This window comes from Zootoca vivipara, chromosome 13, assembly GCF_965207765.1.
Source record: "Zootoca vivipara chromosome 13, rZooViv2.hap1.1, whole genome shotgun sequence".
In the NCBI taxonomy this organism is placed as follows: Eukaryota; Metazoa; Chordata; class Lepidosauria; order Squamata; family Lacertidae; genus Zootoca; species Zootoca vivipara.
The window spans coordinates 8793892-8820937 of record NC_142596.1 but is presented as its reverse complement, the minus strand read 5'-3'; the positions used below and the strand labels follow the sequence as shown (position 1 = coordinate 8820937).

Genomic DNA, 27046 nt, shown 5'->3' with positions numbered 1-27046 from the left:
ATACATTCACATGATCTCACGCCAATTTGCCACGGGCCAGATCTTCCTGAGCATCTGTGCATAGCCCCCATTTCTGCGGCTGGCCAGTTCCTCATTTATTCCTATTGCACAGTTTTTCCTCCCAGTAATTCCTCTGAAAACACCCCAACCCATAGGCGGGAGGCGGGCGGAGGCTGCAGCCGCTGCTCTTGCAGCCGCCGCCTCTACACTTGCTCCAGAACCTGTTCCCTTCGCCTTGTCACGTGCCTCCCTGGGGAAAAGCTGCGGAAGGCGGAGCTTCCGCGCCCTCGCCCCGCTCACACGCTTCCCTCAAGCCCTGCAGATTGCACCCTTCCTCCTCTTCGCGCGAGAATTGGAGGCTCAAGTCTCGCGAGGCTCCAGCGCTGCGGTAGAAGGAGCTGCGCTGAGGCAAAAAGGGAGGGAAAAAGGCGGAGCGGGCGGGCGAAGGCGACGGGAAGGACGGCGGAGAAGGAACCTCGCCCGGCGGCGGAGACCAAGCGAGCGGCTGCTGCTGCCTGAGCGCCCCCTGCCCCGCCCCGCCCCGCTCTCGCGCTCCTTCATTCCTCCTCTCCTCTCATTCTCTCTTTCTTCCCTCCCTCCCTTCCTTGCCCTCCTTCTCCTCAGCCGGCTTGCGGACCGGGATGCTGCTGCGGAGCTCCGGGCCGCTCCCCGCGGCTCTCTCCCTCCTCTTGGCCGCGGCGGGGAGCCTCTTTACGACGCCGGCCGACGCGCAGAACGGTGAGAGAGGGCAGCCGGGGCCTGTGAGGGGAGGGCGGGTGGGGGCGGCGGCGATGGGGGGAGGGAAGCGAACCGGAGAGCGAAGCCCGCTTGAGGCGGTGATTGACAGGCGGGGGGGAGGGGGCGCCTTGGTCCTGCGGTGGGGGATGCCGCAAGGGGTGGGAGGTTGTCGCGCGGTGGGCGGGGCGTTTCAGGTGTGTGTGTGGGGGGGGGAGATGTGGGAGGAGCCAGGGGAGGGGAGGGGAGGGGAAGAGCACCTCCCTACGGGAGCTGGGTTCAAATTCTGGCTCAGCCAACTGGATTAATTTGACAGTGACCTTGGGCCAGGCGGCCTCCCATTCATCACTCATTCTGGTGGTTCTGCTTTAACAGGGTAGTTTGTTAGCTTGGCCGGGGGGGGGGGTAGCGGGGTTTTCCGTAGACTGGGCAGTGAGTGGGGTGGGTGTGGAAGAGAAGGGCAGGGATGAGCATGAGACGACCAAAGGGACGTGGTTTCAAATTCTGCTGCAGGAAGGGACCCCCATCAGGTGACCTTGGATCAGACAAGCTCTATTGTTATAATTATTAATGCTGTTTACAGTGGATTATTATTATTTTTTAAAAAATATTGGCTGCTAACTTCGAGGGGCGGGATACTTTATGGAAGGTATTTAATTTAAATGCTTTAAATTAAATATACTGTATGTATATGAAGAGCAGTTCAGTTTTATCTTGCAGAGTTCTTTGTAGGAATAATGTTATTGCCTGAAGTGCATTAAACGTGCTTGAGGACTGCTGATAATCAGTGTGGCAGAGTGGTTTGAATGTTGGCCTGTGACTACACAGACCCTGATTCAAATTTCCACCTTGTCGTATAGCTTCCTGACTGACCTTTAGCTGGACCGTGTCTCATCTGCAATATAAAGATAATAACTTAGAGGGCTGATGTGAGGATTAAAGGAGGGAGGCAGGGCAGTGTGTCCTGACCTAAGTTCATTGGAGCAGAGGGAAGGTTAAGAATAAAAATGATATAAATGAAAATGGCAGCTAAGAGATTATGAATTGTAGAAAGCTGTGAAGAGGGAAGCCTTGGGGTGGGTCAGGGAAGAGTGGAAGAAGAAAACCAAGGATCCAAAACATGTAGTCACGAGTTACTCCAGATGGCCAATGAAACTGCTGTTTCACAGTCTGGTGAACATGATAAGATATGGATTAAGGGATCTTGCAATAGGTTTTTGGCAGAGTATGTCAATATATGCTAATGAGCGAGCACTTCATAACTCTTATAGAGCCTTTTATTTTCTCTCATCATGAGCTTTTCTTTTTGATACCTTGTCATAGTACCTAATGTATCAAGTCAGAAACAGGGCTGTTGAAATCCTTAGATACATCTAATTCTAAACCAAAAGGAGTCTGTAGGTGCAAGCTTTAGGTAGCCATTCCTCCCTCCCTTTCGTAGCCTCTTGGGGTGTGCCACTTTGAACAGTGTGTGAGGTTCTCCTGGTACATCTCTATCCGCCTACTGCATCTTTGGTTTTCTTTAAATGATTTATAATGCAATTGCTTTTTTAGTTTCTTAGCAACTAAAGCGTTCTTTTGATAGGTCTGTGATGGAAACCCTGGATTTTTTTCTTTCTAAAGAGTGCTGTAAGAAATCTAGCATTGTATTTGTCTCCTCCTTGACATTGGTTTGCACCAAGTGCATAATGATTATTAGTGAAGCCAATAGAGCACAGGTTGATTAAAGGCAAGTTTAGCATACCTGGGGAAGGCTGATCATGAACATGTATTTAGACATAAAAATCCAGTATCATCTTTGCTCAGTAGGTGTGTACTTGTGGGGCAGTATTATATGATAAAAATAGATATAAGTTAAATGGCATTGTAAACTGTTTTATTTGTGTAGAAGCATAGGTTTTTTCCCCAGCTTGAAATATATATTTGAATGGACAGTATCTTCTAATGTGGCACAATGGCTTTTGGGGTAGCCTTTAAAGAAGTCAAATGACCCTGTGTGTGAATATTTTTTTGTCTTGCTATGTACAGCAGTTTGGTTAATGTGTTTCTTCTGTAATTTGGGCTGTTGGGTTTTAGCTTAGGTGAGTACTTAATTTCTGAACCTTGACTCAGACAATCTTGTTGAGAAAAAATTGGGTGGCAAAAGAAAGTAAGAATGGAAGAGAAGCAATGCCTGAAAATCTGGACTAGGTTGGTAGAAGAGAATTGTAGTGTTGGAGACATGGATTTGGAAATAAGTGTAGAAATGCCTCAGAAAATTAGTGGGAACTCGTTCCTTATATAACTTCACAGTTGTGTAATTTGGTTATTTTCTACTTCTGTCAGACATGCCGCCTGACAATAAAGATCTGGAGATTTTTATGCTAGCTGTTGTCTGAAGTGTTAATCTTTTATGCTGTCTCTTTTGTTTAGGTGAAATGAGGTGAACAGTCTCTTCACATTTGAGTTAAATAATTAATGTGTCTATAGGCTTTGAATAAAGTGATGGCATTTGACTTTCTTAGGATAAAATAGACTGGACCTCTGCAAACATTCGCTTTGTTATAGTGAGCAGATGCCTGCAAGAGAGGCAATATATTACTTCATGGAGGGGGAAACGGACTGAAGAAGCCCTATCCCTGCATTCAAATGGCTGTAGCTGGAGTTGAAAACCCCCTGTTGGCATGCACAGTTCATAAAGCACAAGTTTTGTATTGTTGCTGCTTGGAAGAGAAGAGAAGGGTTTCAAATTCTTTATTGCAGTGATTAGGATGGTTATTAAAAGTAAGAATGCACTCTGTTCCAAGAGTGGCTGTTCTGAAAGTTAACTTTCAGTCTTCAAAAAACATCTAACTGCTGAATAAGTCCTTGCCTTAATTAATATAAAGCTGCCTGCCATTGTGAGCCTCTTAGTATTGCATACATTGGCACCTGTGATGTGTAGATTGGACTAATGTGGTGTGCCCTCCCCCTTTATTTTATTTATTTAAAGCAGGCTTTCTCAACCTCGACCCTCCAGATGTTTTGAGACTACAATTCTCATCATCCCTGACCACTGGTCCTGCTAGCTAGGGATCATAGGAGTTGTATGCCAAAAACATCTGGAGGGCCAAGGTTGAGGAAGCCTGGTTTAAAGTGTGTTTCCCTGGTTTTTAAGCCAAAAACTTTCCTGAATTATAAAAATCAGTGGTAAGTTAGTCCCTGCCCTCAGGCTTTTTCCCTCAGTGGGTTGGGTTTTTCCTATGTAACTGATGGCTATTTAGATTGCAGCTGGAAACTGCCCAAAGAACCTTTCTAACAGTAAAGCCACCATAATTTTCTCATGTACACACCCCTGTGAAAGTAGAATTGGAAGTCAGTAAAGACTTAGAGTGAACACTTAAGCAAAATATTCATTTGGATCTTTCAGCATGTGTCTTGTGTTCTTGTGAGCCATGTACAGCAAGGATGAAATCCCCAGTGAAAACCCACAATATGGTGCAGGCAACCAAGTAGTAGGACAAATTGTAAACTTTAGAATACCTTTATCATGTGGACTTCAATAATAGAACCAAGCACCAATTTGAACAGAAAATGTTAGCTCTGTTTGCTTTCCCAATATTTTAAAAATGCCTACTTTAGGTATACTCTCCATTCTTCTTTGGGACAAGTCTTTGATGTAGACATTGTTTACTTCGGATTTGCTAGTAGTTACTTTTAGGAAGAAAAAATAAGCTACTATGGGCTGAGGGTGGCTCTGAGAGTGGAAGAGTGTAGGCTTTCCCCCTGTGCTTTGCAATCTGTGATACCACAACAGTTTGCAGAAGAGGGGCTGCTGATACTGCACTGCACTGCATTGCACTTAAGTGTTGCTGATACAGGCAACCCCCAAATTACATGGGTCTTGTGTTCTGGGCCATCACATACTTTTGTGAAATCACCTGTAATTGAAAAAACTCTGCAAAAGCCTGCAAACAACCTGCTCCTCCTCTGTTCTGCCCTTTTAGTGGCGTCTTTTAGGACATTTCCGGGTCACTTCTGGGTTCAGCACTGTGCATATTGGTTGTGCCTAAAACGGGGGTGCCTGTACCACCTGGCTAATACTGCAGTTTCTAATATAGTGGTGGTTAGGTGACACTACTAGAAGACCTGCTTCTGCTCTTAAAAAGCCTTGGACTTAGTCCTTTTACCTCACTGAGTGTCTTGTCACTGAGGTGAAGTCCAAGCTACTCTGCCCGTAGCTGTTTTCTTGCGGAGCATTTGGTTTGCCCCCAGACTGCCAGCACTGATGGGGCAAGAGGCAATGGTCTCCTTGCTGAGGCAACCTTCCCATGTGCTTTTACAGTACAGTATCTGTATACTTTTTCATACCAGTATCTCTGAATTGAAATGGACTATTAGACCCTCTCCTCTTTGTGCATTAGTATTTTACTTAACGGTCACTATCAGATGCTGTTGTTTGTTTTCCTTTTTCCTATTAGTAACAGAAATTGGAAGATTACAATGCTCATATTTTTGCCTTTGGTTGTTGTCATATTGAAATGAACTTAATTATTGTCTTCTGCTTCTAGCTGGAAAATAACCCATTGAATCCTTTTTAAAACAAAACAAAACAAAACCCAATCCTGTGCACACAACTTTTTATGACTCCTGAAGCTGGTGATGCTTTTGCCTATGCAGATATTATAATTACAGCATCCTATTTCTTTCCCCTAATTTGGGTGACATGGGTGTGCTCTAGCCCCTATGCAGTTTAATCTTTATTTAAATAATCTCCCTTCTATAACTCTGCTTGAGAACACCACTTGCCCAGACTGGTCTGCACAGAAATTTCTTTGTTACTACAGTATATGCCAGTGATACTGTATTATTCTCACTGGCTTGGGACTTGAGACTCATTACTGAATTCAAGGCAGAACATTTGATAATCAGCTATATAACTGAATAAAACAAAGAACTATAAGAATTATAAGAATTATAAATTGGCCCTGGTTTTCTACCCACTCTATCCTGATCACTTCAGATTCAAAATACCATATTGGGGTACTGTGTATTCTATCAGCACTGTTTTAAGTTCTACTGTTCAAAATGAGATCAGAATATATCTTTAGTTTTTGAAGTCGAAGTAGATAGCAAAATTATGTACAGAGTTCAAATTTCGATACTGGAGATGAATTCAGATACCACTTCTAACTAATGTATCTAAGCAGCATACAGTGAAATCAATATATGCAGTGCAAATAGGTTAAGATACAGATCCCAGTTACAATATATATAAATGTATTAACACCAGAAACAATGTGTGAAGAGATAAAAGTACAACTGTGGTTAAACCTTAATCAGAAAAGGCTTGGGTAAAAAGGTTACTAATAAAAGTCATTTTGTGGCTTATATGCATAGGGTAAAGTTCCATAAAGGGAACTAGCCAGAAAAGGCCCTGTGCCTCTTTCCTGTCAACTGTTGCATTTGGTGTCCCCAACAAAGATTCTCCAGCTGAATGTAGTGAATGGGCAGGGACATGGGGGGAGAGGCAGTCTTTCCAATAACCACCTGTGACCAGTGTTAGAAACTGGGATAGAAAAGATATTTGTCACATGGCTCCTGGAAGTGCCGCACCCATAGTCGCCTTTGACTTAGCTGTCCGGGTCCTTTACCTTTTATTGCAGCCTCCCTATATGAATCACTAGAACACCTTTGCAAGCTTTTTCAAAAGTTTGAGATCGTGTTTCAAAAATTAAAATATGTCATTAATAAGGCATTTATTTATTTTAAACATTTCCAGTTTCTCATCGCCCAAACAATCCTACAGCAGGTTTTGTTAAAGTAAAATTAATAACACATAATGCAAAGCAGGTAGGTTAGTTAGCTCAGTTATGCTGATGTTTTAAATTAAAAGATTCAGATTTATTGTTACCATTTTTAAAAGCTCTGAGGAGTAAAAAAAAATCCACAAATGGGAGTTGAGACTTATACTACCTCAGTTATGTTTGCGTTGAATGATGGAGTAGTGCTTTCTATTAATTGGAAGTAAAGAACTTTCCATAGTTCCTTTTAAACTCCCCCCCCCATAAAATGAGTTGGTTACACAGGAGGGTCCATGGGGTCCATGTAAGAAAACTAATAATGCTCTGTGGTGCCAATGTAGTTGCTTCCAAACAAGACTGTGCCAAAAACCACGATAGTTTGGCAGCGATGTTGGAAGTGATAAACCTGAACTAGCATGCATGACTTGCATTAACTACCGGTATGTTTTGGCATGATTGAATTGACAAACTATAGTTACGGTTGTTGCTGTGACTCTAGATCAGGCATCCCCAAACTGCGGCCCTCCAGATGTTTTGGCCTACAACTCCCATGATCTCTAGCTAACAGGACCAGTGGTCGGGGAAGATGGGAATTGTAGTCCGAAACATCTGGAGGGCTGAAGTTTGGGGATGCCTGCTCTAGATGCTTTGTTTGGAAGCTCAAATGTTACTTCCATTATGGAAGCTGCTTTCAGTCTCTTGCAAAGTGGCATGAAAATGTTGTAAACAAATTGTGCATTGATTCTCAGCTATGACTACTGAGAACTGTGGCTTGCCATTGAATGAGCCATGGTGATAGGCTATCCAGAAAGCTGGGCAAAATGCTAATAAAGGCAAAATGTGTATAAAATGATCACAACAGACTGGTGAAGAGTAAGAACTAAATTTGCAAAAAGTGAAGGCTCAGTGGAATATAACTGATCTATAAATATCTTTTAGGTAACAGCACAAATTAAGGAAGGGAATTACTTTGTCTCAGAAGTTGGTAGAATTGGAAAGGACCAGGATTGAAAGAAAAGCAAAATATGATTTAAGATGAACATAAAAGTTCAATTCTCTACTTCTCCAATGGTATTAAGTCAGAAGCTAGCAACCTTCCCTTCTCCAATATTGAAACCCAAAAGTTGGATCTCTTAAAAAAAGAGGAGGTAAGGAGAGGGGAGCTACTACGAAGGGTGTAATACAAAGGCCAAAATCAAATCAAATCAACTCTAAAGAAGAAATAAGGCAGCTTCTGTCTGCAGGAAAGGAGGGAAGGCGCCAAGAGTCATACAATACAGAAGACAGACCCATTACAATTGCTTATACTTTGATGGAGCAGTCTCACTTGTCATAAATACAAGATAATAGTACTGGAATATGTACAAAGCCCTACATGCCTTGGGACCCAGGTACTTAAAAGAGCACTTTCCCCAATACTAGCCAAATCAGACCTATGCTGGGCTTCTTTGGGAGGAAGGAAGGATATAAATGGAGAAATAACCATCATCATTATTATTAATTACTCAAAGAAAAAAAGAGGCACAGGGTAAGGTGAGCATTGCTGGGTCTGACCTAGAGTTCTATCCAGCTTTTCTTCTCCCCACCACCACACAGAGCACCTTCTGCTTATCTCCAGGTAGGGCTGAGAAAGACCCCTACTTGAGACCCTGGAGACAGTATTTTCTGTCAGTGAAAACAATACTGACTTTTGATAGGGACAGTTTACGGTAACTTCTTTTGTTCAGAACTAGTGCAAGTCTCTCATGCTGTTTCTGGCTGATCCAAAGACCTATGTAGGCTGCATAGAGGGGGCATGTGTACTGCTGAGTTGGGGTTATTGCCTCTGGTGATTTGATTTGCAAGGGCCGGAATCTATGAAGTCGTAGCATTCTTTTTGAACTCTTCCTATGTCTTTAACAACCATCATGACTAAGTGTGTAGCACTAGGTTAGGGCTTTGTTTTCAGATTTCAAAATGATGCTTCAGCTTGGCAGTGTTTCTACCACATTCAATGGGAGGATGTTCTTGCTGCCAAACTGCAAGGATTGCTTCCTGCCACGTGCAGGGCTTTCCTCAATCTCTATCCCGATGCTGACTGGGCTGCTTAATTGTCACTTACAGTGCTGACATTAAAAACATTACTGAAGGCTCTTGGAGAAGTTCAGTTTAGCCTTCTGTGCTTCACTAGAATTAAAAAATGAGAAAAGAATAAAAGTAGTCCATGTAGACGAAAATGAAAATGAACCCAGATTCCCCCAACCATTTAGAGGCATATTTGTTGTTATTTTTAATTATTTGAATCAATTGCCTTGATTGTTAACAGCTTTCAACAGCCTGTAAGACCATATGACAAGTTTCTACTACGTAGCTATTTAGCCCACAGCACCCCATCCCACACAATTCAGAAGAGCCTTTTCCCTTATGTTCTGTAGAGGCTTTTACAGGTGGCTTTAGTGGACAGGAGGAGATGGGAAACTTTCCTTCTGTGAACTTGCTTAAGTTAACTAACTTTAAAGATCCAAGCTTATTGATGCTAGAATTGTTGCTGTTTCATTTCTATGTGCAGCATAGAAATATCATTTTGGAGGCTGATATTTACTCTTTCTTCTCACTGGTCAGGCATGGCTCGACAGAGTCCTGGAGATTGTGGTATTAATGCATGCATATACAGTAAACTGTTTTTAAACAATACTCACTTCTGATTTAAGGAGTTGCACTTCAGCTATATAAGTTGCATAAGTATTTTTGAAAAGTATTAGAAGTAGTTGAACTGATGCCTAAACCATATGCAAAGGTTAGTACTTGAGCTTGAACCTAAGAAATGAAAAATACATTTGTGTTTATATTTAGGCTATGTATATTTTAGCAGCTTCTTCAGAACTGAATGGAAATGGCTCAGCATGATAGGAAAGCAGCACAGGCATGTACCGTATTATGTTTCTGCAGCATTAATGTTATCCAGAAAAGCTCTCAGTAAGATGATACCTTTTTGTCACATTATAAATTTATTAAGAAGACAGAATGTGACCCAGTTCATGACTAGCTAGGTAGAAATTGAGAACTGAACTACATTATGTTTTAATGTTGGGATTTATATTCGCATTGGAGGACCTTTCATCCTTTTCTTCTGCTTATAAATACAAATTTTAAACAAATTGCTCAAACTTCTGCTGAATTTATTAAAACCCCAGCATAATGTTAATTTTTAATAAGTCAGAATGTCAGCCATGGTTCTTGCATGATTGTGTATGTTTGGCTAGTGACTGAATTGTACAGTATTGCAGTGTTCCTTTCCATTAGTGCAGAGGTTGATGTCTTTAAAGTGATCCAAACTTAACAAGGAGTTTTTGACATATTGTCTTGAGTTACCATGCGCCTCTGGGGGTGAAGTCAAACCGCTGTGTTAGGGCCAAAGTGACCACCCCAAGTGGCAAACCTGGGCAGTATGTATGGAGGTTCTGGGCTGCCCAGATAACAAGACCCCACTCTCACTGATGTAGTCCAGAGGAAGCAGAGTCATACGTTTGGCACCAGCTTGGCTACAGGAGTTGCAAGAGTAGGTTTCTTCATATATGCCCATATTTTAAAGTCTGGAAACTGGGGGAAACAATCTGAAATACTCAGTCCATAGGCTTGGTATTCTAATATCAAACAGAGTAAGGCTATGGGAAACTGAACATACAACTGTTGCTACATAATAGTGTGTGTCTGTGGTTTTGTTGGAAGACTAGCTGTTGGAATGTAAATGTCTCATTTTCGGTACTCTTCAAAGAGAACCAGGCAAGTGCTAAGTTTCAGAGCTGCTGGGAACAAGCAGATTCAAAGAGGGAGGAGATGGGTAGCATCTCAGTTCACAGTATGCCTTCAGGCTGCAGGTGGGGTGCTGAGGCACAGGCTCATGACACAAATATGCACATGCTAATTTATAAGTATAGATGCTATGATAGGCTGATTTTCAGGGAGAAATCCACCGTGTGAAGAACATTTTTTCATGAGTTTAAAAAAGAGAAGTAAGAGGAAGGAGATAAACAGCTTAGTGCAAAAACCTGAGCCCCTGGGGCCATCCACTGACAACACACCTGTTTCTAGGGAATAAAAAATGTTGCAGAATTAGGGGGCTGCTCTTACTTGTTGATATGTGCTGGACGATAGTGACTTGCCCAAGGTTAGCCAGTGAGCTTCATGTTTAAGTAGACATACGAATTGTTGGTACTTGTTCTGGTGTCATATCCAGTAAAAGAAAATTGTGAGCCTCACTGGTTCTCTAGTTTTGCATGTTTTCTGGTATTAGATATGGACCTAATGGTCAGGGGTCCCTTTACCTTTACCTTTAAGAAGTTGGCAACAAACAATGTTCAGGTTTTGCCAAGCCGAGGAACAAGACTAGCATGAATATGCAGGAATATGGAAGCAGGTCAAGGGGTGCCAGAGGGCAGATAGATATTTGACCCACCCCAGCACATTCCTTTGTAAAAATGGCCATCTGACAAAACCAACTCTTACAAGGGCTATGTAGTTCCTGCACAAACATATATATAACAGTTCTCTTGAATTTACTTGACAATCCAGTTTATGGGCCTGTTTGATTAAAAGGAGTGTAACGTGATATTTGGATTTTATTTTATGGATTATTATTTTTTTGTCAAAACAACTTTACATCGTATATGTGAGGAATAATAAGGGCTTCAGGTTTTTCCCATGTGCGTAGCACTGAATGGAGTTGACCCTGGTTGTAACTGTTAGTAGCTGGTTCTTTAGGACTTGATAACTGATACAGAGCTCTTATAAGTCTCTTTACATAGTTTGCGTGATCATTTCCTAGAAATCTGTGTATGAAGAATACCTTTTAAATCTGTTCCACTTTTACCAAAATTGTTTAAAGGAAACTGAATGTCATGAATAATGACCAAGACTTTCAGAGAGCTTGTCTAATATACAGTATACAATTATGTAGAGTTCATAAATTAAAAACATTGTAGCATGACAACTTGTGTAATTTTTTTTTAGATAGGTTCTATGGAACAATAGCTTTTAAATAAATGTAATACTATATTCTTTGTACTGGTAGGATTGCAACTTAGAATATCTGGCTGTTGGCCATTCCAGGAAATTTAGGTCACTTTATATCTCTCAATTCCTGATACATCATGATGAGGTCAAAGCAGAGTCACAGCAGAGCATTTCTTATGATGGACAGCTTTTCCTAATACCAGCGTTTAAACCCCAAAGTTGTAATAAGAGAATGTATTTGTGTTCAACAAAAGCAATTGTTATTGAAGTATTATTTTATATGCCCCACTAGTCATTATTTGTTAGGCATTTTAGAAAGTAAAGAGAAAATGTGTGCATTTTCCAGATGCAATATTTTATTCCACTTCAGTTTACTCTCATAGACAAAAAATTGTTAAAACCTGATGGCTCATCTGCCAAGAGCTCAGCTTTTTGCAAGGTTGCAAACAAAAGCTTTCTGCAAGCCATAAGCTCTGTCTGTTTCTTCTAAAAGTCATGTAATAGCTGCTATTGCAGATGAGCATGTCTTTCTTTGTTTTTCTTTTCTTTTCTGCAATTCATTTGCTTTATTCTTTATAAGATCTGTTTTCTGCTGGTCTGTCACTACATTTCTGCTGCCCCTCCCTCTAGCTGGGTTTGTCAAGTCGCCCATGTCAGAAACTAAACTCACGGGGGACGCCTTTGAGCTGTACTGTGACGTGGTTGGGAATCCCACTCCAGAGATCCAGTGGTGGTATGCTGAAGTCAACCGGGCTGAATCTTTCAAACAGCTATGGGATGGTGCTCGAAAGCGCCGTGTCACCATTAACACTGCCTACGGGGTGAATGGCGTGAGCGTGCTGAGAATTACTCGCCTTATCTTGGAAGACTCTGGGACTTATGAGTGCAGGGCGAGCAACGATCCCAGAAGGAATGACTTGAGGCAAAATCCTGCCATAACGTGGATACGAGCCCAGGCTACCATAAGCGTCCTTCAGAGTGAGTTCAGCACCCTACAGTGGTAGTACTGTAGTATCTAGAGGCAGTCAAGTGACCCTTACCCCTCCTGTGACCCTGGTATAACCCACCCATTGTCTTTGTCACATTTTTTGGTTTTGAACCCAAGACTATTCCTCTGGTTGTAGTGCTTTACTGTGTTTGCCACCTTCTTACTGTGTCTCCTCCTTCCTAGGATCAAAGGACTGGGGAGAATCTCTGGAACTGCCTTCTAGTTCCTCTGTGAAAACAAGCCCAGTATTGGATTGTTTGTTACCTCCCTTTTACTTTCTATATTAGGCTTCCTGCTATCCTAATGCTGGCTTCTTCATTGAGTGCCTTTCTACTTTGTGTTGTTCCCTGATATAACCATTTCTAACCATTTTTTTCTTTTGTTGGGATCTCGTGGAATGCCTTTCTTTTTCACATGATTTTGAGTTCATAGACTTCTGTATAAATCCTTCCCATTTGAATTCTGTTATATGTGAAAGCCTGGATTTTCCCTTCAAGTCACAGCACTTTACTTTTATAAATAGCATATATGTCTATACCCGGACCTCTCAAAAGTTGGTCCTTTGATTACTGATACAGATGTTTTTGCCCCAGGATATAAAAGTGAGTCCAGCTCATGTAGAAGTGGTAGCCAAGAATCTCCCCTTTCTCATGCCTGTTAAGCATCTTTACATGGAAAGCTGAATGATAGTGGGCTTGATCTACGTGCCATGTGAGCTGGGTCCTTAATGGCTTCACTGTACAAATGACAGGTAAATCAATAAGAATCTGCTGTAAAGTAAGCAGAGATAGAACTGACACATACACATTTCATTTGCAGTGTTAAGCTACCATTGAGCTGTCCATCTTGTAACAAATTATATATTTTTGATACAAATTTATGCTGAATTTTTACTTGGTCAGATTGTTTTTAAATATTGTTTACCTCCCTCTAAGAATTGCTGCTGTGTCCCAAGGCATCACATTCTGGGCTTCCATTTTGGTTTTCTATTGCAGCTTAGATGACACATACTCATGAGACTCCACACTTGGAGGGAGTCCCCACAATAATATAAAACACTTTATGCTTCCATTTATTATTAAATTGTATTCTGATCTCACCCAATGTTTTGGAAAGCAGTCTTGAGAACCCGGTGTCCCCAAGCTGTGACATTTTGATCATTGGTTTAAGAGCATGCATTCTATTCCTGGCAGTGGTAGATAAAGCAGAAGTAGATGAACAAATACTGGATCAATTGTATTTATTGATATTATTTATTAATAAGAATTATAGGGGAATGTTAAAGCAGGAAGAATCAAGTGTCTGTCACTGCTGAATGAAATGATAACTTGTGATAAACACAACATTTTGGCTATAGTAAAATGTTGATGGATAACTTGAAGAAAAGAAAGTCCTCGCACAGTTGCAGGATTTAAAATGGGCACCTTCTTGTTCAACTTAGTTTCATTTAATGTATTTGGCTGATTGTATCTGAAGGCCACCATGTCCTTTAAATTAATATTGGCAGTATTTCCTGATTCCCTTCCGTGAATGGCTCCTTCCCCCATTGGGACTGCGTGAGCTGCGGCAGAGAAAATAACATGCCCAAGCCAGCCTGTAAGTACAAGGATGAGCTGGGATTCACAGTGAAGAACTGTCAAATATGCATTGTGTACATTTTCAGCTATGAATATTTTCACAAGCCAATGTTAGAAACAAGGCCATTCTGCTTTCAGTCTTCTTCTGTACACTACAATTATTGTAGTGAATATGTGAGAGAGCAGAGCCAGTTAGAGAATGGAATTTGGTCTCCGAAATAACCGAGATAAAATATTGATAAGGTTATTATTAGAACTTTTTCATCTTATCTTTCCCATAGATCCCATTTCTCATTTGTCTTGTTCATCAGAAGTTATACCACTATTCTGCTCTGTCTCCCATAGCAGCTCATGCTAAGCTGACAAGCAAATTAAAATTATAAAAGTCTACACCAACCAATCACAATACGCAGTATGTTTCAGGGTCTGAGCCTGCTTTGTTCCCCCACCCTCCAGTTCACTATTGGGAAATTAGAAAATGGCTATAACTTTTGAGAGAAGTGGATAACGTTTTTGCCAATTCACTTGCCCCTCCATTCTGGATAAAGCTTTTCAAATTCAGGCAAATAGGTCCAAGGCCTTTTTGTGTTAGGCACTTGTGAAATTGGATCTTTTTTCAACAAGAAATATTGTAACTATTTTGTGTAAGAATTGGGTGACATTTGCAAGCAAGGTTGCTAGGGCATAAATCCTGCCAAATTTCTGAAGAGCAGCTGAAGTGGTTGTCCTTAGAAGTGTACCGTATTTTTCGCTCCATAAGACACACTTTTTCCCTCCCAAAAAGGAAGGGGAAAAGTCTGTGCGCCCTATGGAGCGAATGCGAGAACCAGAGCTCGCACAAAAGCCTAGAACAATTAAAGAAAGCAAAAAAACTTTTTTCCTTTTCCTCCTCTAAAAACTAGGTGCATCCTATGGTCAGGTGCATCCTATGGAGCGAAAAATATGGTAGCTATCACAGTTTTTTGGTGTGTAAAAAGGAGGAGGAATTATTTAATCTCCCCCGGTGTTTTATGGAAAGTTGGACTAAAAATTGCAGACATAAAAGGTGCTCTTGGGTCAAAACAAACAAAACATTCAAATTGCAGTTGAATAGTTTCAGGGACTTTTGTGCAAGGCAGCTTTCAAAAATTGATTTTGAGGAGGAAGAATTTAAAAGGATGAGCTGTCCAGGCAAAGTCATTCACTTTGATCACAAACTAAACTTTTTGATTACAAAGGAGCTTAACCCCCTTCCATTCTGATGGGTTGGGGAAAATTATTGCTTTGTTTACTATTACGTTATGTATTTTTGTGTTTTTGTACTGTGAGCTGCCCTGTGGTCCTCAGATTAAGGGTGGTATATAAATTTAATAAATAATAGGTTTTGCTTTTGCAGTGCTGCTCTCTCTCTCCCCCCCCCCAACCCAGGCAAACATTCTTGCATTTTCCTTAAATATGATAAACCTGGAGACATACTTTTGCTTTCTGTAGATCCTCATCTGCAGCATTTTTGGATGTCTGGATTGCTGAGGCACTGTGAAGCTTGTCAGAATTCATTTCTCTGACTTGAATACTCTAGCACCGATCCTGCATCACCTCAGACAAACCTCAACTCCATTCACGGTACCCCAGCTTATGATTAATCAAAATCTAATGACCCCCAAACAATTCGGAATCATGGAATCCTAGAATTGGGAAGGAATATATAAACATGGCAGGTGTAAACATCTCTATGAAAAGCAAGCTAGCCAAACATTTGCCTAAATGAAAAGCTCCAGAAAAGGCAATTAAAATACAGGTCAGGTGGGAAAGCCAGACTTTTATTCCAGGGCATGAAGTTCCACAGCTTGGGTGTCACTATGGAAAAGACCCTTTCTCATGTTCCTACCGAGCATGCCTCAGACAGAAGTGAGATGTGCAAGAGAGCTCCTCCAGTTTACCTTAGAGAGCATACAGGGTCTGTGATGCAACATTTTTGCTGCTGTTTCTTCCACCTGAAAATTTTGAGCCTTTCCCCCCCTTAATTTATAGTCCTTAGCACAACCTCTTTGCAAACTTATTCCATAATGTCTGTTATTGTTAAAGTATAGCTTCAGGTTTCCTATCTTAACACAAAAATAGAACAGTTCTAGAAAAATATAGTTACACAAAAAATAAAAAATTGTAGAAATAATTACTTCATTTAATATTGCAATTTGTCTGGAAAGAGCATATGAGTGAGTAATGTAACATCTGGGTTTGTGTGTACATATCTGTTGCATAGACATGTATTTCGAGGGAAATGTGTATGTGGTTCGAGAACATAGTAGCTGGGAATGTGGATGGGTGGAAGTGAAGTGTACCAAAGAATCTCAAAGGCAAATGGGTAAAAGAAGAATCTGGCATGGCCGAAGGTGTCATTCTTGTGTGAAATTTGTATGTTGATGAGTGTGCAGTTATGGCCTTGTTCTTTTCTAGGCACTTCTTCCTTTAGCTCCAGCAGCATTTCTTTCATTTCTTCTCCTCACATACCCCACATAGCTGTCAAGTTCTCCCTTTTTTTAAGGGAAATTCCCTTATGCTGAATACACTTCCTCGCGAGAAAAGGGAAAACTTGACAGCTATGATACCCCATACCATTGGAAAATAACTAGGCTCAGTTGCTGTGGTCCCTCTGCCTGAGGAATAGAGTCTTGGGTAAAACTAGTAGTCCAGGTCAGAATTTACACTTCTATACAGTGTAGTCATGGCCTTTTACAGTAGTGTCTTGTCAGTAACATACAGAACCTGCTTCAAAGAAATGTACATTTTAGGGTCAACAGTGAGTAATACCACATTAAAAGAAATGGTTGGAGCTACAAGCCTAGTAAGGGAACAAATGTGTGTACAGAGTTCTATGGTTTAAGTGTAAGAAAACATTGTGTTAAATATAGAGTGGAAGGAAGAGGTGTTGGTCAAAGAAGTGGAAGTCCATATAGGGTGAAGCAATAGGGTCACCATTAGCTACAAATAGGTGCTAGATAATGTGTAGTGGCTAACATAGGCAGGCAGCTTGGCTGACAAGGAACTGATAACGCCAAAGCTTCAGTTGCCATCCCCAGCATACCTACCGTACTTAACAGTGCTGCTTTGCCAAGATGGCGGTGAGCAAGACAATACTGTAGTTCTCTGTAATAGAGTTGACGTAAGTGGATGCTAGCCATTTTAGGCCCCACAAAGACAGTAATAAACACACACAGGAGGACTGTTTGGTTCAGAGTAGACCCACTGAAATTAATTAGCATGACTAAGATCCATCAATTCTTGTAGGTCTATGCTGAGTAAAACTTAGTCAAATATCACGCTCCATCTGTTTTGCCATTGTCCAGTTTCTTTGTTATGGATTATTTGGGTTTCTGAAATGCAGTTTTCAGTGTTGTGTATAACTTTCATATAAACTCAAAGCACAAAGTTTAATACTGTACGTCAGGAAGATATGCTTTGTGTTCATTGTAACTTTGAGACTTAGGCTTTATAGAGCACTGGAAGGGTGTCCCAGTTATGTAAAAACGATAGTGGATGTAGAAACATGTAAAGCTATCTAAGGTAACAGCTCTTGCAATTAAAAAAAAAGACATTAAAAGAAAGCATCCAGCCTATTGCGTTGGATTACAGCATCTTCCTACATGAAATGGAAAATGGCTCTGTGTCAACATACAAGTCATGAGTAAAGCTAATAATGTAGATGGTCAACAATTTGATGAGGATATTTTGTCTTACATTACTGGCTTCATGTTTTGAGCTCAGATTTAGAAATACGCTTCTTTCCAATTATGGTCATTAGAATCTTCCAAAATACAGATAACAACCTTGTGACAAAACAATGCTAAAAAACCCTTCTGCAGTTTAAGCTGGATAATTCCAAGAGACAAACTAGTAACTATGCCATTTGATATCTCCCAAAGTCTTGTGCATCTTTCCCCTGCCCCCTTCCTTCTGCTTTGGTTTCCACGTTTTCCTGCTTAACAGTCACTTGGAACATTGTTCATACACTTACAACTTTTCCTAATACAGATCTGGGTGTGTCCTTTGCAAGTATTGACAGTGCATCATTTTTTACATGCAGCAATAACTGGCTTACCAAGTATCTTTGATCTAGAACTGCTATTCATTTTATTTTTTTCTTATTACTGCAACTATATGAGTGAGTTTGGTTGGTCACGGTTTGTGGGTAGCAAGAATGTGTAACCTTTTAACGTCAAGGTAACAGCACCTGAATGAAGAATGGAGCTGGGAGGACATTTAGTTGCTGATGTTCTGCTCTCATCTTCAGTGGAGATTTAGATTTCTGGTGTTCAGGTTGCAGTAGGAAAAGTGTAACAAATAACTTGCAATTTAGGAGAATGCAATATAGCGTTATCTCTTGGACTTAGAGGAATCCTGGGAAATACCTGCTGATAGCTCTGACTGCTGCACTTTGACAATCACATGTTGCCAAATGAAAGGAAAAGGAAAATATTTCTCCTATGTCTCCTAAATGTCAGTCTTAAAATAAATTTTAGCCTGTGGTTTAAAGTGGTGCATTGATCTCTTTTAGATTGTATTATGATATATACCATAATACAATCTTGGTACTGTATTTTTAAGTTACAATCTTAACTGTATGCAATCTAGTGTCTGATAATGACATGATTTTCTTTGTTAGCTTCTTGGAAGTTTGGCATTGGCAACTCAGTTTGGAAAACTCTATACAGGGTTTTAGCAGAGACACAGCTTATTGTGCTTTACAGATATCTTTAATAGGATATTTGCATGTTTCAGCAACAGCATTTTATCTATAATGGTGTATATGAGAGCATCCAATATATTGGTAGTATCCAACTATTGCGCCCCATCAGCACAATGATTTATGCTTGTACAACTCGACTTTCACATTCTCTCTTCCCACTATGCATTATGAGCCAGAGCATGGGTAGGCAAACTAAGGCCCAGGGGCTGGATCCGGCCCAATCGCCTTCTAAATCTAGCCCATGGACGGTCTGGGAATCAGTGTGTTTTTACATGAGTAGAATGTGTTCTTTTATTTAAAATGCATCTCTGGGTTACTTGTGGGGCCTGCTTGGTGTTTTTACATGAGTAGAATGTTTGCTTTTATTTAAAATACATCTCTGGGTTATTTGTGGGGCATAGGAATGTGTTCATTCCCCCCTCCAAAATATAGTCTGGCCCCCCGCAAGGTCTGAGGGACAGTAGACTAGCCCCCTGCTGAAAACGTTTGCTGACCCCTGATCCAGAGGGTTGGGGAAACCCCCAGAACAGCTTTATGGGGCATGTGGGGTGAGGGCAGTTCCATTGTGCAAGTGTAAATCCTTGGGCTAATGAAACAAGTTACGTAGCGCTATATTGGATACAACTCTGTATTTTATTTTAGTGGAATAGGCTGAATGTTGCAAGCATAAGTGCGGATGAAGGTGTTTCAAACTGATGTCATGTGTACATGTCAAAACTTCACAATGGTGAATTGGCTATTACTTGGATGGAGCTTATTTTGCTTGCATAGCTGTTAACTATGCCTCTTCCATTGTTGAGTCTGATAAGGTGTACATGTTACTAACCTTAACCTTGTGTGATTATATTAAATATGAGAAACTCCAGAATGTATTTCATTCTTTTCTTTTTTCCCTTTTCATATAGGGGGACTGGTCCTTGTTGCCTTTCTCTGCTGCTCAGCTGTTCACTGTATGACTTTCTTGATGTCTCTTAAGCTAGTGAAGCTGTGTTCCATGTGTAGTTCTCTTCCCTCTCCCAGTTCCTCTGCCATTTAGTTGTGATGTGTAGGGCATTTCAGTGTGCAGAAACTGATTACTCTTCTTTTTAATGTACCTTCTTTTTTAGAGCCCAGGATCAATGCCAGTAATGATACAATCATCGTTCCACATTCCACACCTCCCATCACACTACAGTGCAACCTCACAACATTTCCCAGCCCTCTCACTGACAGCTATTGGGTGAAAAATGGTGTAGAGATTTCGGATACTAGAGAGAACACAGATAGTACCCAGTACAGGTAAGCCTTGAAGTGGCTTTGGTATTGTCCCTAAAAAATGAATGAAGCTACAGTGGAGCTAAACTTTTTCCAGTGAAATTTGACATGTGTGGCTAATAAATTTTATGTGACATTTAAGACCCATTACTGTGGATTCATGTTGAGCATTATGTCATCAAGGAGTAATGTTCAAAATAATAGTTTCTGCTGGTCAGAAGTTGTATTTTCTGTGCTGTGAATATTCTTTTTTGTATAATTTATCTCATCTTCCTTTAATAAGAGTAAACTCTGCAACATAATCACATGCAAATCTCCTCAGTTTGTAGTATGTGTAAGACTCTTATAGAATTTGAGTTACCTTGGTGCAATTTTCTTTTAAATTGTAGCATGTGAGAAGTCCAATCTAGGCAATCGCAATACTATATGCTAGGGTTACATATTTCTGTTCGAAGCTCCAGATAAGGCAGTTGGGTTGTTCTGTGTTCCAACAATGGATCAAATCTAGAGCTAGCAGTTGCTGCATATTTTTTTGCTGCTTATTTCAAGGTTTGGTCCATGTTTAGGGCATAGTACTGACAGAACTTTGGGTACCTTTAGCTCTTGCTAGAGAACTTCTAAGGGTGGACTCCAGTTTATGGTGATTTAAAGGGGTATCAGCCTGACTTAGAAATGGTAGCTACTTCCTTGCTACTAGCATCTTCAACATGGCAGTGACTGCACACAAGAGTATTGTCTGGTCTTCATGATCATTGGGGCAATGTATAGTATTTGTCAGTGTTTAAAATTCAAGAATATGGATCTGTGCCTTGAGTTGCAATATATATTAAAATTGGGTAATTTTGCCCAACTCAGCACACTTAATTTTGAGTTTAAGAATAGAAGCTGGAATACAACTTGGTTAGCACTGTTGGTCACCTTAAAAATATTCATATTCTAGTCCTTAACTTCAGAACAAGGGAAAACAGTATTTAGATGTGTGTTTAATAACTACAATATATTGCCGGGAGGGGGGGGCATTGAGTGGATGTGAAGTTGATTTAAAAAATGGTGATCTGGAGTGAGATTGTGGTGTGAGTTGATTATTATGTGGGGCTGCTGTTTGAAAAGTTCTTCAGAAGTTGCTAAAGCACCGGAGTGTGCTCAGTGCCCACAGGATTCTGGCTGACTGGAAAAGGAAACTGAAAACCATCTGGGAGTGGGATGGTGTGTCATGCAGGAGAGTAAGACTGACTGAAACAGTGAATGCAACATTTTGTTAAAATTCCCAGTTGTCTTCTAGCTGTTAATATCTACAGAGGAGCCCCTGCTTTAAAATTCAACCAACACAGCAGGTTCTGTTTTCCGCATATCGGAACGTTCTCAGTTGTGGCACAAATGGTTTGTTGAGAAACAAATGGTTTGTCAACAAGGATCTATAAAAGCACTTACCAGATTGCTAGTGATGCCCATAACTCATAATCTAGTGAGGTTGCTCTGCAGAAAGGTAGGACAAGTGATTTAAAATCACTCTTAACCATCTTGAACACTAGAAAGGTTTTATTTAATTTCCAACCAAAGCATCTCCTACTAAGATACCTTAAAACAACAAACAAATGCACAAAATTAGACAAGATCCCGCTTTAAATATGTGCCATGCGTAGTTATTTGACTCCTGCATTTTTTTTTTGTAGAAGAAAACAAACTATATGTAACATACCGTAATCATTTTGGAGTGGTTTAGATTCACTTTTTTTGTTCACAGAATGAACCAGAGATGATTGAGCTATTCCTTCTCAGCAACCAGAGTTGATTTGTTACCAATTGTGAGCTAACTATCTGGATCCACATTTCTTTTCTTTGCAGAATTCCAAAGCCCAGAGCAGATGATTCAGGGGAATATTTGTGTGTGTTCGTATTTGCGGGTTCCCCTGTAGCAAATGCCACTATAGAGGTGAAAGGTATGCCTTTATTTTTATTTTCTGCTTCCTTTTTTAAAAAAGCTTAATTTCTGCTAATTGTATCCTTGTATCACTATTCTTGAATCTATTTATTTAGTTCTTGCCATCTCACAGTTGCATCTTATTGCATGAGTATCTTCCACACATGTCTCAATAAACTTGGATTGTCTGTTGAACTGCTTAGTCAAATTGCCCACAGAAAACTTTGTATTCTTAGAATAGTGTGTACATTGGTATTGTTTCCTTGCTGCACTCTTTTACCCTGCTCAATGGGCTGCCCAACTATGTTTTATCAAAACAATTTTTCTTGCTTCTAAGAATCATCAGTCTCTCCAAGCTTCAGCTCTTCAGAATTTCTGTCTCTCCTTGTAGAAAATGTTATACAGTGGAACCTCAGTTTATGAACACCTCGGTTTACGAATTTTCGGTTTATGAACGCTGCGGACCCATCTGGAACGGATTAATTCACTTTCCATTACTTTCAATGGGAAAGTTCGCTTCAGTTTATGAACGCCTCAGTTTATGAACAGACTTCTGGAACCAATTGTGTTCATAAACCGAGGTACCACTGTACAGTATATCTCCTTAGGTTCAGAATAGAGTTTTAGGTGGAGCTAGTTCAGCGGTGAAAGTGAAAGACTCTCCTGTAAAGATCTTATTGTGCATCTTCATTAGGTCTAGAAGAGAGTGTCATACAGTATTTCAGAAGTCCAATAGTCTGTGAATCCCAGGCTCCCCCTTCTCTGCCCCACAACATTTCAAAGGAGCTCAAACTACTTTCTCTTTTAAGAGAGGCAGAAAGTAATTCTACAGCACTGTGAAAAGCTTGGGGGCATGACAGTCACCACTACCTTGATGCGTAAATGGTGACCATTTAGAGCTGTAAAGAGCAATAGGGCACAGGACATTGAATCTCTAACTTTGAATCGTAAATGTTACACATAGCAAGTTGAAAAATACTTAAGTACACTGTTTCCTATGGGTTTTGTATTTTGTCCACATGACTGCTTAATCATTACCAAGTGTAAATTAATAACAACGTTCTCTCAACTGCTTGCACAGTGTTCCCATCTGGCCCCAGGGACTGACGTTCCCCATCTCTGCTTCAGCACAGTGCCATTTACTTTCTTAATTTTTTCTCTACCATCTTTAGGTTCCCGTCCCCCTTAAAGTTTAGTGGTTTGTTTCATCCTCCAGCACCTTCTTTCTTTCCCTTTCTTGGGCTCTTCAGCTGATTTTCATGCTTTTTACAGTCCTACTTCCCAGGGTTTTGTGCAGAGACTTTTTTTCACCTGTTGCCACCTGGACTACTTTCTTGTACTAACTATAATTTCTACACTCATTTAGACTTGGTTCTCTATCAAAGGTTTTTCCTTATCTTTGCTATCCTTTGCTATCCTTTCTTATTGAATTATCATGCTTTGCTGAATTGTTATAAAATGCAAGTTCTTTTTTCCTCTCTCAGCTGCTTCTGTTTAACTCCTGTTGATATTTTGTGACTAGAACTTGTCCGTGATCTTCAATGCTTCTTTGCCTTTCTCGCTACAAGTTCAGGTTCTTCAACTAATCAGCTTTCTGAAAATATTTTATTGCTTTTCAAAAGATAGCTAGAACACTGTTCACTTACTTTATCTAAACCCGATTATCATAAAATACTTTTTGAGGATCTCTTTACTTAATTGAAAATCATTGTTGTCCAAAGTGCAACCTTCCATATCTTCAACTTTCAATGAAGATGAGATTTAGCATGTTTACAAGTGCAATAAAATGTGTCTGTGTGAGTTCTCCCATTCAATATGCATGCCACCCAGCCATGCTTTCTTTCAAGATACTTGAATCCATTCCATTTCTCCCCAGGTTTTCTGACCGTTAATAACAATTTTTCGAACACCTCAGTTTGTTAGACAATATGTCCTGGATTTTATCCTGTTTCATATCTCATCAAAACAAAAAATTTCTCACAGATGTCATCTGAACTTGGAACCACCCATTCATACGGCGTGTCTTTTTAGGATTCAGTCACGATTTATTAGTCCTTTATTTTTCATGCCCTCCTACTGGCAACCTGTGACCCTCTGGGTATTGCTGGTCTACAGCGCCCATCACCCTGCCCACTGGACAAGCAGCAATATATTTTTGTGGACTATATTTTTGCAGGTATGCAGTGACTATATTTTTGTGGTTATGCAGTGAGGTTTTTTTTAAAAAAAACAAACAAACCCCAAAACAAATCATTGCAAATCTTCATGATTCTGCATTCTTTTGTATGTAGTAAAGAATGAATGGGCCCTTGGATAAATTCCATTGTATTTGATATATGTGTCAGAGACCTGGGATTGGACTCCAGCTGGATTAACAGATCAGGCCTTAGCAGTTGCCTAGAAGGACACGTGTGACAAAATTAGCTGCCTTGAAAGCGAATGGGTTTTACAGGTGGTAACTGAAGCATACCAAGCCATCTGCTAATGAAGGTTCATCTCAGGCAGTTCATTGATCTCACGTAATCTCTCAAAAGTATTACTCTACAACAGGACTTGGGAGTTAAAGAAATGGCCAAGTGAGTGGCAGTGGACCTGCTTAGGCAGGAGCAAGTGTGCTGGTGTGGGGTCTTCAAGAGTGAAGAAGTTCTTTGCTTCACATGAAAGTTCACCTTTTCAAGTGTCAAAATTGTGCTGGTTTAAACAGATACATTACTAAGTATGTTATAAAAGTCCAAAAGATAATTTGTGTCTTCTTTCTTACATTCAACATTTACTCTTCACACTGTTGTAGGTCAAACATTCAGTTGTTTTGGAATTACTCATTAAACATGAATCATAAATGTGCAGATGCTTCTGGAGACAACTTACAGACTTGTTTAGAAAAGAAGCATTTATAAGTGTCCAGTTAGTTTTCCTGTTGTGAAAAGTTTCCTTGTATACAAAATATACAAAAGATATATTGAATTATTTCTTATGCACTAGAAAGATTGGCTTTTATATACTCTTTATATCCCTAATTGTGCAGGTCTGTTAATCTGTGGTGTCTCTTAAGGAAAAGGAAAGAGAAAAAAGGCTACAAATTCAGACGCCATTGTAAGGCAGGATTTACTATGAATAAAGAGTGTGCTGGTGCACGTAACTTTTTCATTTCTTCATGCAAGTGGGTATAAACCAATAAGCAGCAGTTAAGGTTGGCTTCCCATGATATACAAACCCTGCATCCAGTTTGTTGCTCCAGATAAGCCAGAATTTTTTATCCAACTTCAGCACTTGCTATATTGGCTTGATTGTGGCTTGTTTGGGAACAACAAACCAGGATGCCAGGTTGTATGTCATGGGAAGGCAAATATAATTGAGGCTTCTTGGTTTATTTTACCCAGTCTTGCCAAAAAAGGAATGAAATATGAGTGAATGGCAGTGTGCACTAGCAAGCTGCATGTTAACAGTAAGCCAGGATTCCTGGTATGCTGTGATGTGTATTTGAAATATGTGTCAGAGACCTGGGCTTAGACTCTGGCTGGATTAACAGATCAGGCCCTAGCAGGCTCCATTAGACAAACCTCAGCATTATTCAGAGGGGAGATATCTGGGATTTCCCCATATGGAACGCAAATGCATTTATGGATGCAATCAGGTCGAGAATATAAAGCATTACCTGCTGATTTGCCCCTTTGTATACAACGCCCAGAGAATTTTTAAATCATCTATTCTTTACTGTTTCTCGGGCGGATCCCCCCCAGGAAGTGACAGTTGAACTCTTAGCTGATAAAGATCTTCAGATTACACACCTGGTAGCCAAATTTGCTCTGGCAGCTAAGAATCTCCATTCAAGATATGTTAATGATTCCTAATTTTATAACCCTATGCTGTAAATTTTTAATGCTGTAAACTTACAGGTCCTGCTGTATAATTTCAGAGGAAAGTTATTTTTATCCCCTGCTGTACATTGTAAAGGTTTTTGACTATTCACAATAAATTGCTTGATTTTAAAGTAGATAAAGCTAACATTTCTACTGTAGAAAGACAACTAATTCAGGATATCTTATGAGTCACATCTGAGAAATTCATTCAGTATATTAAATAATGATGGCAGTGTTTAAACATTATACATATATAAACATTTCTAGTTACTTTCATATGCCTTTGCTACATCTTACAGGTGTTGGCCATGCTTTAAAAGAATAACATCTTATTTCTCTATTCAGCTCCCATTGTTAATGATTATTAATAATTAAAATAAGCTTTTAAAAAACCTTGATTCAGTAATACAAAAGAGAAGATTTATACAGTTGATTATCTTAAACCAGTATTCACATTCTTACAAATTTAATAAGCTTTCCTAAAAAATTATCCAACAAGTGTTTATTTTGTTCTACTGTACTTTAGTTGATGTTGTCAAAGAGGCAACTAATCAGATATCATCTTACAAACTAGAGACATTTAGTTCTCACTGTCCATGAACTATGGACCTTCTTTGCATCCCTCTTGGCTTTTAAGTTCATCGGACCAAGTTCATTTTTGACGTAGAAGGAACTACTGCTAAATAAATACAACAGTTTCTAATGGGATAAATCTGCAAGAGCTGGTGACATGACAACTTCAATGTAAAATATGAACCTACCACAATATAATGACAATCTATAATTGAAGCTTTTACCATAATCAAAGCTTTTAACTCTATCTTGAACCTACTGTCAAAACATAATTTTTTAAGAGCACTGTATTCTTTTTGTGTACATGTGTATGTATTAGCTGCTCCTGATATTACTGGGCACAAACGAAGTGAAAACAAGAATGAAGGACAGGAAGCACTGATGTATTGCAAGTCTGTAGGCTTCCCATACCCTGAATGGACATGGTATAAGAAGAATAATGGCTTTTCTGAGGTGAGTATAAGATGTGATGCTGCTAGGCAAGCCTGAGGTGCTGGCTGACATTTCAGTTAGGAGATAAAACACATTAAGATGAATTAGATAATACCAGTTGTATCATTTCCAGTAGACAGCATATCTTGAAGGACTCAAACTGAGATATTTCCCAGCACTATCACTGGTCTCCTTTTAGCTGGAGATGTTGGGGATCAAACCTGGG

At 40.0% G+C, this 27046-nt stretch overlaps 1 protein-coding gene across 2 annotated transcripts in view; it reads left to right on the top strand.

Moving 5' to 3' along the window:
• The first annotated feature begins 390 nt into the window (after nt 1–390).
• Nucleotides 391–27046, top strand: part of NPTN (neuroplastin) — a 43439-nt gene continuing 16783 nt past the window's right edge. The window contains exons 1-5 of one of the 2 annotated variants that reach the window (XM_035130912.3): nt 495–738; nt 12120–12467; nt 19887–20058; nt 21880–21974; nt 26708–26841. In XM_035130912.3, coding sequence (XP_034986803.1) covers nt 642–738; nt 12120–12467; nt 19887–20058; nt 21880–21974; nt 26708–26841 — 846 coding nt within the window. In that variant the 5' untranslated portion in view covers nt 495–641. Of the gene's footprint in view, nt 739–12119; nt 12468–19886; nt 20059–21879; nt 21975–26707; nt 26842–27046 lie in introns of both variants that reach the window. The other variant, XM_035130910.3, reaches the window with a different exon arrangement.